This window comes from Oncorhynchus tshawytscha, linkage group LG10, assembly GCF_018296145.1.
Source record: "Oncorhynchus tshawytscha isolate Ot180627B linkage group LG10, Otsh_v2.0, whole genome shotgun sequence".
In the NCBI taxonomy this organism is placed as follows: domain Eukaryota; kingdom Metazoa; phylum Chordata; class Actinopteri; order Salmoniformes; family Salmonidae; genus Oncorhynchus; species Oncorhynchus tshawytscha.
Window position 1 is genome coordinate 81416688 of NC_056438.1, and position 14937 is coordinate 81431624.

Below are 14937 nucleotides of genomic sequence, written 5' to 3' on the forward strand. Positions count from 1 at the left end.
CTGGGTCTTCCTTTCCTGTGATGGTCCTCATGAGAGACAGTTAACTCTAATGAACTTATCCTCTGCAGCAGAGGTAACTCTGGGTCTTCCTTTCCTGTGATGGTCCTCATGAGAGACAGTTAACTATAATGAACGTATCCTCTGCAGCAGAAGTAACTCTGGGTCTTCCTTTCCTGTGGTGGTCCTCATGAGAGTCAGTTTCATCATAGAGCTTGATGGTTTTCCAGTCTGCACTTGAAGAAACTTTAAAAGTTCTTGACATTTTCCGCATTGACCTTCATGTAGCAAAGTAATGATGGACTGACGTTTCTCTTTGCTTATTTGAGCTGTTCTTCCCATAATATGGACTCGGTCTTTTACCAAATAGGGCGATCTTCTGTACACCACCCCTACCTTGTCACAACACAACTGCAAATGCTCAAATGCATTAAGAAGGAAAGAAATTACACAAATTAACAAGGCACACCTGTTAATTGAAATTCATTCCAGGTGACGACCTCATGAAGCTGGTTGAGAGAATGCTAAGAGTGTACAATGCTGTCATCAAGGCAAAGGGTGGCTACTTTCAAGAATCTCAAATATAAAATATATTTAGATTTGTTTAACACTTCATGATTCCATATGTGTTATTTTATCGTTTTTATGTCTTCACTGAAAATAGTAAAAATAAAGAAAAAGCCTTGAATGAGCAGGTGTGTCCACATTTTTTGACTGGTACTGTAGGAAAATGTGTTTTTAGTTTTAATACTCCACATTTTTGGATTCGTTTACAAAATTCATTACATTTGGATTCCCTGGTCCCACTGGGGCAGTTTAAAACCCTGATGATAAATGAGTTTACCTAGTTGTGCAATTGTTTTGATTGATTGACTTGAATAATTTGTTTTTATGATGTTCTAATATAATGTTATTGTATCTTGTTATTCTTTCTTGTATCTTGTCGAATTATATTTTATTTGATATCCTCAGGGCACCATTGCAAATGAGACCCTGGTCTCAGTTGGGCTCCCCTGGTTATATAAAACCTAATGAACACGTATTTGAGATGCTTTTCAATGACAGCCACAGCTCAATAATCAGCTAGGCCTATTGCCACACATTGCCCAAATTGTGGGCTTCCCAATATAGGCATAGACCCGCCCTCGTGATTTGAATCCACACCTATGTTCTTACAGAAGCTAATGATCCTCTGTATTCTGGTGAAGTATTTTTAATGGTTTTATTTAGACAGGTGTAATCATATAATTTTGGCAAAAACATCAATTTAGTTTAGTGGAAGCCAACACCTGAACAGTGTACCGTGCACCAGCAAACCTTCCTTTCCAATTCGTTAAGAGTGGAATATCATATAATTAATTTTACCGACACAAAAATAACCCACCTTGTCTAACTTATTTTGTTTTATGACATTTATAAAGTTTACCCGCAAATGTTCTGTTTACCAACAGGTCTGTCATGACATGTATTATCCCACGTACTTTACTCGTATAAAAAGGTTGGGTAGAAATGTGGTTATTTTGAATATTTTATTTGGACAGGCAACGAGGTATGGTAGAGCGGACAAGGCCCGCCACATAATACCAGCCCTTCTTCAATGCGGGGTAGCGATGTCACAAGGATCCAGAACAGCAAGGACCGTGAGATGACTCAGACGACTTGTATTATTTTCTTCGTGAGTAAAATCCTGCTGTCAATTCCAGTCATGAGATTGCACATGATATCTGAGTCAGAAGTGTGTATAAATTGTAATTACTACGCTACTATGGCCTATTTATTGCCTTACCTCCTCACGCCATTTGCAGTTTGTCTATTGTGTTATTGACTGTACGCTTGTTTACTCCTTGTGTAACTCTGTGTTGTTTGTGTCGCACTGCTTTGCTTTATCTTGGCCAGGTCGCAGTTGTTAATGAGAACTTGTTCTCAACTAGCCTACCTGGTTAAATAAAGGTGAAATAAATAAATATTAAATTCACTTCATTATCTTTTATTCTATGTATTGTATTATTTCATTATTATAGGCCTGATTTCCTTGTAGGCAAACGAAATTAGGACTGCATGAAACATCACTGAGAAGAGACGCACCCAACATGATTTGGACTTATATTTTGAAATCCCAGAATGTCGAACTCGGAAGTGAATATTACCCTCACGCATGCGCGTACCGTCAATCTGGGGGACATGTGTTTTCAAGCACGAAATCGCTTTTCTAGCAATTGTTTCTAGCTAGTTAAAATCATATTTCTTTCAGCTCATGTTTTGCACGTAAGTTACAACAGTTACCCTTTACTGGTTTTGATTGTTTCCGGTGACAGAGTCGGAATAATCTCAACAGAAACACGTGAGAAAGGTTATTTGTTAGTTACTGTAGCATTCCTCGTTAGGACAGCATGGGGCCCGTAATAGAGCTCATTGCTGGAAGTTACGAGCAGATCGCCTTTGGTTACCGGGTGTCTACAGGTGAAGTGGTATGTTGCTTTCGTTTCTCAGCTTGGATTTTGGTACCTGATTCTCCTGTATATATGACAAACTATACTGTTTACCTTTTGCGAACCGATTAACGTTAGTTAACAGAGTTGGGGAGTATGTAACGGATGACACCGAAACGAACTAATCCGTGACGTTACCAGCAAACATATTGTAATAAGATTACAAATAGTAAAAAAAAAAATAAAGGTGTAAACCAATACTTCTAGGATTCATTTTAAATTAAGAATGTTAGTGTGGCTGTAACGTTACAAGTCCCATGACTCTTCCAGTAACATTGGGGGGGGGGTGTGTTGATGTTTAAACAGTTTTTCAGTTTAACCCAAACTCACTGTCAACCTAATGGTAATGTTATTCATCACTCTATTGCCCCTTTGATAAAGGCGTTAGCTTCCACCGCTAAACTGCTCATATAATGACCTGTATTGCCTCTATTGATCAAACCTCCATTGCCAGATGTTTGGAAGCAGGTCTCATTGCTGTGTTGTCTATCTGCAGGAGTGGACAGCCACGGCAGACTTCACCCACCACGCCCACACTGCCTCAGTGTCTGCGGTGGCCACCAGCGAGAGGTATATCGCTACAGGAAGCAGAGACGAGACCATCCAGATCTACGACATGAAGAAGAGGGTTGAACATGGCGCTCTGCTGCATCACGATGGTAAGAGATATGACATGAAGAAGAGGGTTGAACATGGAACTCTGCTGCATCAGGGGTGTATTCATTAGTCGAACACTGTAGCAAAACGTTTAGCAATGGAACCATTTACTCCAGTAGGGAGAAACATTTTTGTAAGAGAAAGAGCATAGAAAATGTTTCTGCATCGTGACGGTGAGTTCAGGAAAACCACTTTTTGGAAATCAGTCTAGTAATGTTCAGGTTTTGAGAGCTGCAGAATCTCACCTGCTACAGCAACAATCGGTTCCCAATCTGACGATCTTGAACTTACCTCACTAACTTACCTCACTAACTTACCTCACTAACATACCTCACTAACATCCAACATTAATTTATGACTTCAATGGCTAAGTTTTGACTGTCTATTCCTTCGACATGCAGTTTTGATTAAGTCACTGACACGGTCAACAACATTATTGTGTGGCCCATGGTCTTTAGGCATGGCAAGCCACTAATATCGATTGAAATATTGTTCCCCTAAGTGTTGCGGCTGCTGTAAGAGGACTTTAGTACCTCTGACCCAGGTTTCATTGTTATGATCTTTGTTCAGGTACCATTTCATGTCTGGAGTTCTATGGCTCCTCCCACCTGCTGAGTGGAGGACAGGACGGGCTCCTGTGTGTTTGGAGCACCAGGAACTGGGAGTGTCTTAAGTCCATCAGAGCACACAAGTAAGTTGTCACTCTCACAGAAATGATTAGGTTTTTCCAGAAATCTCGGTTGGAAGATTCCGGATGTCTGCTTATTCCCTTCTGAATCCTGGAATCTTCGAAACCGGGATTTCTGGGAAGTCAGCAGAATTTTGCATCCCCCACCGACAGACATGATTCACAATATATTGTCAAACTAAGCATGTTTCCATCCACTGTTTTTTTTATGTGCGTAAAGTCATGACATGTATAAAATAAATAATAATCACGTCAAATGACATTTTTGTCACATGGGCCGAATACAACAGACAAGCCCTGAACCAACAGTGCAGTTGGTTATTTACTAAATAAACAAAAGTAACACAATAAAATAACGAGGCTATGTACAGGGGGTACAGAGTCAATGTGGAGGCTATATACAGGGGGTACAGAGTCAATGTGGAGGCTATATACAGGGGGTACAGAGTCAATGTGGAGGCTATATACAGGGGGTACAGGTACAGAGTCCATGTGGAGGCTATATACAGGGGGTACAGGTACAGAGTCAATGTGGAGGCTATATACAGGGGGTACAGGTACAGAGTCAATGTGGAGGCTATATACAGGGGGTACAGGTACAGAGTCAATGTGGAGGCTATATACAGGGGGTACAGAGTCAATGTACAGGGGTACAGAGTCAATGTGCCGGGGTACAGGTTAGTCAAGGTAATTTCTACATGTAAGTAGGGGTGAAGTGACTATGCATAGATAAACAGCGAGCAGCAGCAGTGTAAAAATAAAGGGGGGAATTGTCAATGTAAATAGTCTGGGTGGACATTTGATTAAGTGTTCAGGGGTCTTATGTCTTGGTGGTAGAAGCTGTTAAGAAGCCTTTTGGACCTAGACTTGATGCTCCGGTACCTCTTGGGGGTTGTTAAGAAGCCTTTTGGACCTAGACTTGATGCTCCGGTACCTCTTGGGGGTAGAAGCCTTTTGGACCTAGACTTGATGCTCCGGTACCTCTTGGGGGTAGAAGCCTTTTGGACCTAGACTTGATGCTCCGGTACCTCTTGGGGGTAGAAGCTGTTAAGAAGCCTTTTGGACCTGGACTTGATGCTCCGGTACCATTTGCCTTAGCGGAAGCAGAGGGAACAGTCTCTGACTTGGGTGACTGGAGTCTGACACCGCCTGGTATAGAGGTTCTGGATGGCAGGAAGCTTGGCCCCAGGGATGTACTGGGCCGTACGCACTACCCCCTGTAATGCCTTACGGTCAGATGCCGAGCACTTGCCATACCAGGCGGTGATGCAACCGGTCAGGATGCTCTCGATGGTGCAGCTCTAGAACTTTTTGAACATCTGGGGACCCATGCCAAATCTTTTAGTCTCCCGAGGGGGAATAGGTTTTGTCGTGCCTGCTTAACGACTGTCATGGTGTGTTTGGACCATGTTAGTTTGTTGTAGATGTGGACACTAAGGAACTTGAAGCTCTCAACCTGCTCCACTACAGCTCCGTCTATGAGAATGGGGGCCTGTTCGGCTCTCCTTTTCCTGTAGTTCACAATCATCTCCTTTGTTTTGATCACGTTGAGGGAGAGGTCTCTGACGCTGCCTGGTCTCAGACCTCCTCCCTATAGGCAGTCTCATCGTTGTCAGTGATCAGGCCTACCACTGTTGTGTCTCTGGCAAACTTAATGATGGTGTTGGAGATGTGCTTGGCCACGCAGCCGTGGGTGAATAGGGAGTACAGGAGGGGACTAAGTACACACCCCTGAGGAGCCCCCGTGCTGATCCTCAACTTGGCAGATGTTGTTGCCTACCCTCACCACCTGGGGACGGCCCATCAGGAAGTCCAGTTGCAGGAAGTGTTTAGTCCCAGGATCCTTAGCTTAGTGATGAGCTCTGAGGGCACTATGGTGTTGAACGCTGAGCTGTAGTCAATGAACAGCATTCTCACATAGATGTTCCTTTTGTCCATGTGGGAAAGGGCAGTGTGGTTTGCAATTGTGTCATCTGTGGATCTGTTGGGGCGGGATGTTAATTGGAGTGTGTCTAGGGTTTCCGGGATGATGGTGGTGTTGATGTGAGCCATGACCAGCATTTCAAAGCGCTTCATGGCTACTGACGTGACTAATACAGGTCAGTAGTCATTTAGGCAGGTTACTTTAGCTTTCTTGGGCACAGGTACTATAGTGGTCTGCTTGAAACATGTAGGTATTACAGACTGAGTCAGGGAGAGGTTGAAAATGTCAGTGAAGTGAATTTGTTTGTCCGAGTTGGTGGGATATTTTTTTGTGTATTAGTACACATGCAGCACAACACATCATTGACCATTTGCCTCATGCAGTGTGACACATCTCGTTCACATAGAGTTGATCAGGCTGTTGATTGTGTCCTGTGGAATGTTGTCCCACTCCTCTTCAATGGCTGTGCGAAGTTGGTGCATATTGGCAGGAACTGGAACACATTGTAGTTCAAGTTGATCCGGAGCATCCCAAACATGCTCAATGGGTGACATGTCTGGTGAGTATGCAGGCCATGGAAGAACTGGGACATTTACAGCTTGCAGGAATTGTGTACAGATCCTTGCGACATGGGGCTGTGCATTATCATACTGAAACATGAGGTGATGGCGGTGGATGAATGGCACGACGACGGGCCTCAGGATCTCGTCACGGTATCTCTGTGCATTCAAATTGCCATCGATAAAATATAATTGTGTTCGTTGTCCGCGAGGCTGGTTGAACGTACTCCCAAATTCTCTAAAACAACGTTGGATGCAGCTTATGGTTGAGAAATTACTATTCAATTCTCTGGCAACAGCTCTGGTGGACATTCCTGCATTCAGCATGCCAATTGCACGCTCCCTCAACTTTAGACATCTGTGGCGTTGTGTTGTTAAACAAAACTGCACATTTTAGTGGCCTTTTATTGTCCCTCGAAGAAGGTGTGTAATTAATGATCATGCTGTTTAATCAGCTTCTTGATATGCCACACCTGTCAGGTGGATGGATTATCTTGGCAAAAGGAGAAATGCTCACTAAACAGGGATGTAAACAAATTTGTGCCCAACATTTCAGAGAAATAACATTTTTGTGCCGTATGGAACATTTCTGGGATGTTTTATTTCAGCTCATAAAACACGAGACCAACACTTTACATGTTTATATTCTGGTTCAGTGTATTTATAATGCAGATACTATTGGATGGAAACCTAATGACCTACAGGATTAACACGTTGATCCATAAAGGTCGCCAACTCTAAGGGTCATGGGAAGCTAAGGGAATGTGCAGATCTTTGTTCAATCCCAGCACTAACGTACATGTTTTATTTCTTCTCCTCAGAGGTCAAGTTACGTCACTGTCCGTCCATCCCTCAGGGAAACTGGCCCTGACCGTCGGCACAGACAAGACACTCCGGTTTGCTTTCTGTTTTAAGTACATTTCTGGTTCTTGTTGTAGGTGTTCAAAACATTCTCCAGGAACTAAGTTGACTGACGGTTTTTGTGGTTGCAGAACGTGGAATCTAATCGACGGAAGATCGGCTTTCATCAAAAACATTAAACAGAGTAAGTTATCACTCAATCTGACCATGTACCCATTACACATTTTAATTTTTTAAATTTTACCTTTATTTAACTAGGAAGGTAAGTTAAGAACAAATTCTTATTTTCAATGACGGCCTAGGAACAGTGGGTTAACTGCCTGTTCAGTGGCAGAACGACAGATTTGTACCTTGTCAGCTCGGGGATTTGAACTTGCAACCTTCCTCTTACTAGTCCAACGCTCTAACCACTAGGCTACCCTGCCGCCCCAAGCTTCAGTATTTGACACATTTTGTATATGTAAAATAGTCACGGCCATTTTGTCTCTAACTCCCTCTCCTCTAGATGCGGTGATAGTGAAGTGGTCTCCCGAGGGGGATAAGTATGTGGTAGTGATCGGCGACAAGGTGGACGTTTATGACCTGGAAACAGCGACTCTGACATCAACCATCATCAACCCCAAGAGGATCTCATCCATCAAGTTCCTCACTGTGAGTTCTGGGCTCTTACCCAGAAGGCTAGGGGTTCTGGGCTCTTACCCAGAAGGCTAGGGGTTCTGGGCTCTTACCCAGAAGGCTAGGGGTTCTGTGCTCTTGTTAAGGATAATGTAAGATCACTAAAGTTTTATATTTAGTTCAGAGTGATCAACACAATGGTGAGCAATATTAAGAGTAATGCTTAATACACATGGTATATTTGTGACAGTCAAGGTGCAGGTTAATGGTGGTCACTAGACCTGATACACACGACACTCCTAGGTAAAATCACAGTAGAACAGTAAAGAAACAGGATGGATGAATATGAGATGTGAGAAGGGAAGCGACCTTTATCCACTTAGAAGTAGCCGTTAGTTTTGTTGTCCCTTTTTGTATGGAGTAATTGGTTTGTTTGTCATCAGAATTCCATCCTGGCCATAGCTGGGGACGACGAGACAGTCAGGCTGTGTGACATCAACACTCAGAAGGTGCTCTGTGAGTTCGAGGCTCATGAAACCAGGTACGTAGAATTAATATCTATGGTTTCGCTGCTTCCTTCCTGTAATCATTATGTACATTTTAATTGTATGATTTACTAGAATTCTTGGATGTTTTGTTGGTAATTTTGTGAAAAAGTTGTGCTGAATATTGTCTTCACCTCTGTCAGGGTGAAATCAGTGGACAGTTTCACCGTGGACGACTTCTGTGTTCTGGTGACGGCGTCAAACGATGGCTTCATCAAAATGTGGAAACTTAACCTTGAGGTATGTACCACCTGTCTACCTGTCCTTGAGGTGTGTACCACCTGTCTACCTGTCCTTGAGGTGTGTACCACCTGTCTACCTGTCCTTGAGGTGTGTACCACCTGTCTACCTGTCCTTGAGGTGTGTACCACCTGTCTACCTGTCCTTGAGGTGTGTACCACCTGTCCTTGAGGTGTGTACCACCTGTCTACCTGTCCTTGAGGTGTGTACTACCTGTCCTTGAGGTGTGTACCACCCGTCCTACCTGTCCTTGAGGTGTGTACCACCCGTCTACCTGTCCTTGAGGTGTGTACCACCCGTCTACCTGTCCTTGAGGTGTGTACCACCCCCGTCCTGAGGTGTGTACCACCCCCGTCCGTCCTTGAGGTGTGTACCACCCGTCCTGAGGTGTGTACCACCCGTCCTTGAGGTGTGTACCACCCGTCCTGAGGTGTGTACCACCCGTCCTTGAGGTGTGTACCACCACCCGTCCTTGAGGTGTGTACCACCCGTCCTGAGGTGTGTACCACCCGTCCTTGAGGTGTGTACCACCCGTCCTTGAGGTGTGTACCACCCGTCCTTGAGGTGTGTACCACCCGTCCTTGAGGTGTGTACCACCCGTCCTTGAGGTGTGTACCACCCGTCCTTGAGGTGAGGTGTGTACCACCTGTCGTTCACTGTTCACTGGAATTTGTATTTTATTCAGGCAGGGGTGTCCCATTGAGACCAAGGGGTCTTCCATGAGAGCTCTGCATGACTAGACCAAGCATTTACACACTGTCTCTGGTAGGACTAGACCAAGCATTTACACACTGTCTCTGGTAGGACCAAACATTTACACAGTGTCTCTGGTAGGACTAGACCAAACATTTACACAGTGTCTCTGGTAGGACTAGACCAAGCATTTACACTGTCTCTGGTAGGACTAGAGGGTTCCCAGGGTTGATGAACAGTAATGTTGCTCTAAAGATGACGACATTGTATTATTCATCAGTGATGTCATCTATATTCATTGTTGTCTGTGTTGCTACTCGTCTTTTAAGTAACCATGACAATTCCAAGAGTTGACACGATGGCACTAAACACTGTGTTCTCTTCTCTGATCCGGTGGTCGTCTGTTGTGTTCCAGTCCTTGGAGCCTCCGGTCCTCCTGGGGAAGGTGAATACTACAGCTAGGTTGACCTGTCTGGCCGTGTGGAAGCCCACCACTCTACAGGAGCCTCCCCCGGAGGTCAAAACAGAACCTACCACGTCTCACGGTACTGCACTGTCTTAGTTCTTAATCAATAATAATAATAATGTGCCATTTTAGCATTTTTCCCAAAGTGACTGTCATGCACACACATCCTGGTCCCGGTGACCCAAAATGGCACACATGGTAGTTTTTGCCCCAGTACTAAACACCTGATTCTATTAATCAGTTATGTAGTAGAAAAATAAACAACGTTTTGGGTCACCAGGGTGAAGAACCACTGGTCAAATGGTGTTACCCCAGTCCTGGTTTAGCGTTTCATCATTATTCGTGTTGGAATAGTTTAAAATGTATTTTGTTATTTGATTATTTTTTTTTACCTTTATTTTTTTATTTGACCTTTTATTTAACTAGGCAAGTCAGTTAAGAACAAATTCTTATTTTCAATGGCGGCCTAGGAACAGTGGGTTAACTGCCTTGTTCAGGGGCAGAACGAGTCCTGGAACATGTTCCAGCTGGAGAAGAGAAACTCAGTCCGTCAACTTCCAAACAGTGTAAACCATTCGATAATGAGACCGGGGTTCTAATATGGCCTGGTCCTACTGGGTGGAGGAGCCCTGCTAGTCTAATATGGCCTGGTCCTACTGGGTGGAGGAGCCCTGCTAGTCTAATATGGCCTGGTCCTACTGGGTGGAGGAGCCCTGCTAGTCTAATATGGCCTGGTCCTACCGGGTGGAGGAGCCCTGCTAGTCTAATATGGCTTGGTCCTACCGGGTGGAGGAGCCCTGCTAGTCTAATATGGCTTGGTCCTACCGGGTGGAGGAGCCCTGCTAGTCTAATATGGCCTGGTCCTACTGGGTGGAGGAGCCCTGCTAGTCTAATATGGCTTGGTCCTACCGGGTGGAGGAGCCCTGCTAGTCTAATATGGCTTGGTCCTACTGGGTGGAGGAGCCCTGCTAGTCTAATATGGCCTGGTGGAGGAGCCCCTCTAATATGGCTTGGTCCTACTGGGTGGAGGAGCCCTGCTAGTCTAATATGGCTTGGTCCTACTGGGTGGAGGAGCCCTGCTAGTCTAATATGGCTTGGTCCTACTGGGTGGAGGAGCCCTGCTAGTCTAATATGGCTTGGTCCTACTGGGTGGAGGAGCCCTGCTAGTCTAATATGGCTTGGTCCTACCGGGTGGAGGAGCCCTGCTAGTCTAATATGGCTTGGTCCTACCGGGTGGAGGAGCCCTGCTAGTCTAATATGGCTTGGTCCTACCGGGTGGAGGAGCCCTGCTAGTCTAATATGGCTTGGTCCTACCGGGTGGAGGAGCCCCTAGTCTAATATGGCTTGGAGGAGCCCTGCTAGTCTAATATGGCTTGGTCCTACCGGGTGGAGGAGCCCTGCTAGTCTAATATGGCTTGGTCCTACCGGGTACCGGGTGGGAGGAGCCCTGCTAGTCTAATATGGCTTGGTCCTACTGGGTGGAGGAGCCCTGCTAGTCTAATATGGCCTGGTCCTACTGGGTGGAGGAGCCCTGCTAGTCTAATATGGCCTGGTCCTACCGGGTGGAGGAGCCCTGCTAGTCTAATATGGCTTGGTCCTATGGCTTCTTGGTCCGGGTGGAGGAGCCCTGCTAGTCTAATATGGCTTGGTCCTACCGGGTGGAGGAGCCCTGCTAGTCTAATATGGCCTGGTCCTACCGGGTGGAGGAGCCCTGCTAGTCTAATATGGCTTTGGTCCTACCGGGTGGAGGAGCCCTGCTAGTCTAATATGGCTTCTTGGTCCTACCGGGTGGAGGAGCCCTGCTAGTCTAATATGGCTTCTTGGTCCTACCGGGTGGAGGAGCCCTGCTAGTCTAATATGGCCTGGTCCTACCGGGTGGAGGAGCCCTGCTAGTCTAATATGTCTAATATGGCTTGGTCCTACCGGGTGGAGGAGCCCTGCTAGTAATATGGCTTGGTCCTACCGGGTGGAGGAGCCCTGCTAGTCTAATATGGCCTGGTCCTACTGGGTGGAGGAGCCCTGCTAGTCTAATATGGCTTCTTGGTCCTACCGGGTGGAGGAGCCCTGCTAGTCTAATATGGCCTGGTCCTACTGGGTGGAGGAGCCCTGCTAGTCTAATATATGGCCTGGTCCTACCGGGTGGAGGAGCCCTGCTAGTCTAATATGGCTTGAGCCCTCCTAATACTGGGTGGAGGAGCCCTGCTAGTCTAATATGGCTTTGGTCCTACTGGGTGGAGGAGCCCTGCTAGTCTAATATGGCTTGGTCCTACTGGGTGGAGGAGCCCTGCTAGTCTAATATGGCTTGGTCCTACCGGGTGGAGGAGCCCTGCTAGTCTAATATGGTCTAATATGGCTAATATTGGTCCTACCGGGTGGAGGAGCCCTGCTAGTCTAATATGGCTTCTTGGTCCTACCGGGTGGAGGAGCCCTGCTAGTCTAATATGGCTTTGGTCCTACCGGGTGGAGGAGCCCTGCTAGTCTAATATGGCTTGGTCCTACCGGGTGGAGGAGCCCTGCTAGTCTAATATGGCTTGGTCCTACCGGGTGGAGGAGCCCTGCTAGTCTAATATGGCTTGGTCCTACCGGGTGGAGGAGCCCTGCTAGTCTAATATGGCTTGGTCCTACCGGGTGGAGGAGCCCTGCTAGTCTAATATGGCTTGGTCCTACTGGGTGGAGGAGCCCTGCTAGTCTAATATGGCTTGGTCCTACCGGGTGGAGGAGCCCTGCTAGTCTAATATGGCCTGGTCCTACCGGGTGGAGGAGCCCTGCTAGTCTAATATGGCTTGGTCCTACCGGGTGGAGGAGCCCTGCTAGTCTAATATATGGTCCTTGGAGGAGCCCTGCTAGTCTAATATGGCTTGGTGGAGGAGCCCTGCTAGTCTAATATGGCTTGGTCCTACCGGGTGGAGGAGCCCTGCTAGTCTAATATGGCTTGGTCCTACTGGGTGGAGGAGCCCTGCTAGTCTAATATGGCTTGGTTCTACAACCAATTTTGAATGATAAATTGGTTATTGTGACATATGTTTGTCTCGTATGGCATTTGTGTGAATGTTGCTGCGTGACTTGCCACAACGAAAGTTATTCTGTTTCTATTATATTATTATATTATGTTGGACAAGATCTAATATGTGGAATTGCTGGATGTAAACGTCTTGAATACTAGAGAAACCCTTAACATTAACGTCTCTTTTTATAGAAAGTTATGTACAAAAATATTTCGGGTGGTTTTAAAATGCGTATTTCTTTCTGGCAATATAGCATGAGAATATCATGTGGTTGTTTTCCTTCATCCCTGACAGACGTCAAGGATGTACTGGAGCTTGAGAAGAAGAGGAAGAAGAGGGTCAGGATCTCGACTGTAGAAGTGGTCCAAGAGGAAGATGCTTCACCCAAGAAGAAAAAAGATGGTGGGAAAAAAAAGCTGAAAACTTAATAAAAAAAATAAAAAAATTTTTTTTTAAATTGTAGTTTCAACCTGGTGTCAGGTCATTTCTCATTATTCTGTACGTAAATCCGAGCTTCACCTTTTAGTATATGTTATGTTTCGTATGGTATGTATTAATTTGTGGATGTCCATCACCCATTTTGTATATGTTACGAGTTACAATTCGTATTATATTTTATGAATTTGCTAAATATATGATATGTTACATTCTAGCTAGGTGGCTAACATTAGCTAGTCTAGGGGTTAGGGTTAAGTTAAAGGGTTAGGGAAAGGATTAGCTAAGTAGCTAGAAAGTAGTTGCTGAAGTTGTCCAGGATGAGATTCAAACTCACAACCTTTGGGTTGCTAGATGTTTGCGTTATATGCCCACCCATCTACCCTGATCAACCACCCTACTTTTGTTTTTTGCCTTAAGTAACGATCCGTCTTAGGTAACCGTAACATATAATACTAATTTGAGCGTCCGGGATTTACATTTACTATGTTACGCCTAGTCTGAGACCAGGCTGGTATTTTTGGTGTGGATATGATGTGGTCTTATAGATCTATGTGACAATGACATTTGGCCACTAGGAGGTGACAGACCTACTTTATAAACAGCTTGTATGTCCTCGTACTGTCTGTCACGTTATTTATGATCCCAATAACAATGGACTCTTATCAATCTAAATTTTCCTATCGAAACATAACTAAGTTATAATACAAAATGAAAATAGCTTAGTCTGTAGGTGAGTGGATGGGAGTTGGATTGTCCAAGAACATGAGAGAGAGTGCATTACCTTTTGGGACTTTTTAAAAAACTTTTTACTGAACAAAAATAAATGCAACAATTTCTAAGATTTTACTGAGTTACAGTTCATATTAGGAGATCGGCCAATTGAAATAAATTCATTAGACCCTAATCTATGGATTTCACATGATTGGGCATACAGATATACATCTGTCGGTCACATTTTTTTTTAAAAGTAGGAGCGTGGATCAGAAAACCGGTCAGTATCTGGTGTGATCATTTGCCTCATGCAGTGTGACATCTCCTTCCCATAGAGTTGATCAGGCTGTTGATTGTGGCCTGTGGCACGTTGTCCCACTCCTCTTCAATGGCTGTGTGAAGTCGCTGGGTATTGGCGGAAACTGGAACGTGCTGTCGTACACGTTTGGGATGCTCTGGATTGACATGCTCAATGGGTGACATGTCTGGTGAGTATACAGGCCATGGAAGAACTGGGACATGTTTAGCTTCCAGGAATTGTGTACAGATCCTTGCAACATGGGGCTGTGCATTATCATGCTGAAACATGAGGTGATGGATGAATGGCACAGCGATGGGCCTCAGGATCTCAGTGCATTCAAATTGCCATTGATTTAAAATGCAGCTGTGTTAGTTGTCCGTAGCTTATGCCTGACCCATACCATGGGACTCTGACAATGTTAACATCAGCAAAACCGCTCGCCCACACGATGCCATACACGTGGTCTGCGGTTGTGAGGCTGGTTGAACATACTGCCAAATTCTCATGGTAGAGAAATGAACCTTCTATTCTCTACTAACAGCGCTGTAGTCCAGCATGCCAATTGCACACTCCCTCAACTTGAGACATCTGTGGCATTGTGTTGCGTGACAAAACTGCACATTTTAGTGGCCTTTTATTGTCCCCAGCACAAGGTGCACCTGTGTAATGATCATGCTGTTTCATCTGCTTCTTGATATACCACACCTGTCAGGTGGATGGATTATCTTGGTAAAGGAGGGATGTAAA

At 45.1% G+C, this 14937-nt stretch overlaps 1 protein-coding gene across 4 annotated transcripts; it reads left to right on the plus strand.

The window, feature by feature from the left end:
* The first annotated feature begins 1102 nt into the window (after positions 1-1102).
* Positions 1103-13202, plus strand: pak1ip1 (PAK1 interacting protein 1). Of its 4 annotated transcripts, none has more exons than XM_024407445.2 (11): positions 1103-1199; positions 1539-1672; positions 2983-3145; positions 3714-3834; positions 7137-7211; positions 7308-7360; positions 7682-7827; positions 8235-8332; positions 8480-8576; positions 9685-9814; positions 13035-13202. In XM_024407445.2, the coding sequence occupies exons 2-11, from the start codon at positions 1595-1597 to the stop codon at positions 13166-13168; spliced, it is 1095 nt and encodes a 364-aa protein (XP_024263213.1). In that variant the 5' UTR covers positions 1103-1199; positions 1539-1594; the 3' UTR covers positions 13169-13202. The 4 variants fall into 4 exon arrangements, with proteins under 4 accessions (XP_024263213.1, XP_042185130.1, XP_024263214.1 ...); XM_024407444.2 differs by lacking the exons at positions 1103-1199; positions 1539-1672 and adding exons at positions 2156-2262; positions 2382-2465; XM_024407446.2 differs by lacking the exons at positions 1103-1199; positions 1539-1672 and adding an exon at positions 2155-2262.
* The last annotated feature ends 1735 nt before the right edge of the window (positions 13203-14937 follow it).

What these genes read in the sequence shown, in the direction of transcription:
- pak1ip1 (XM_024407445.2), top strand. Translation starts at nt 1,595, where the DNA reads ATGCGGGGTAGCGATGTCACAAGGATCCAGAACAGCAAGGACCGTGAG. An exon ending in CGCTCTGCTGCATCACGATG is followed by an intron (nt 3,146 to 3,713) that starts GTAAGAGATATG and finishes ATCTTTGTTCAG; the next exon opens with GTACCATTTCATGTCTGGAG. An exon ending in AGAACCTACCACGTCTCACG is followed by an intron (nt 9,815 to 13,034) that starts GTACTGCACTGT and finishes CATCCCTGACAG; the next exon opens with ACGTCAAGGATGTACTGGAG.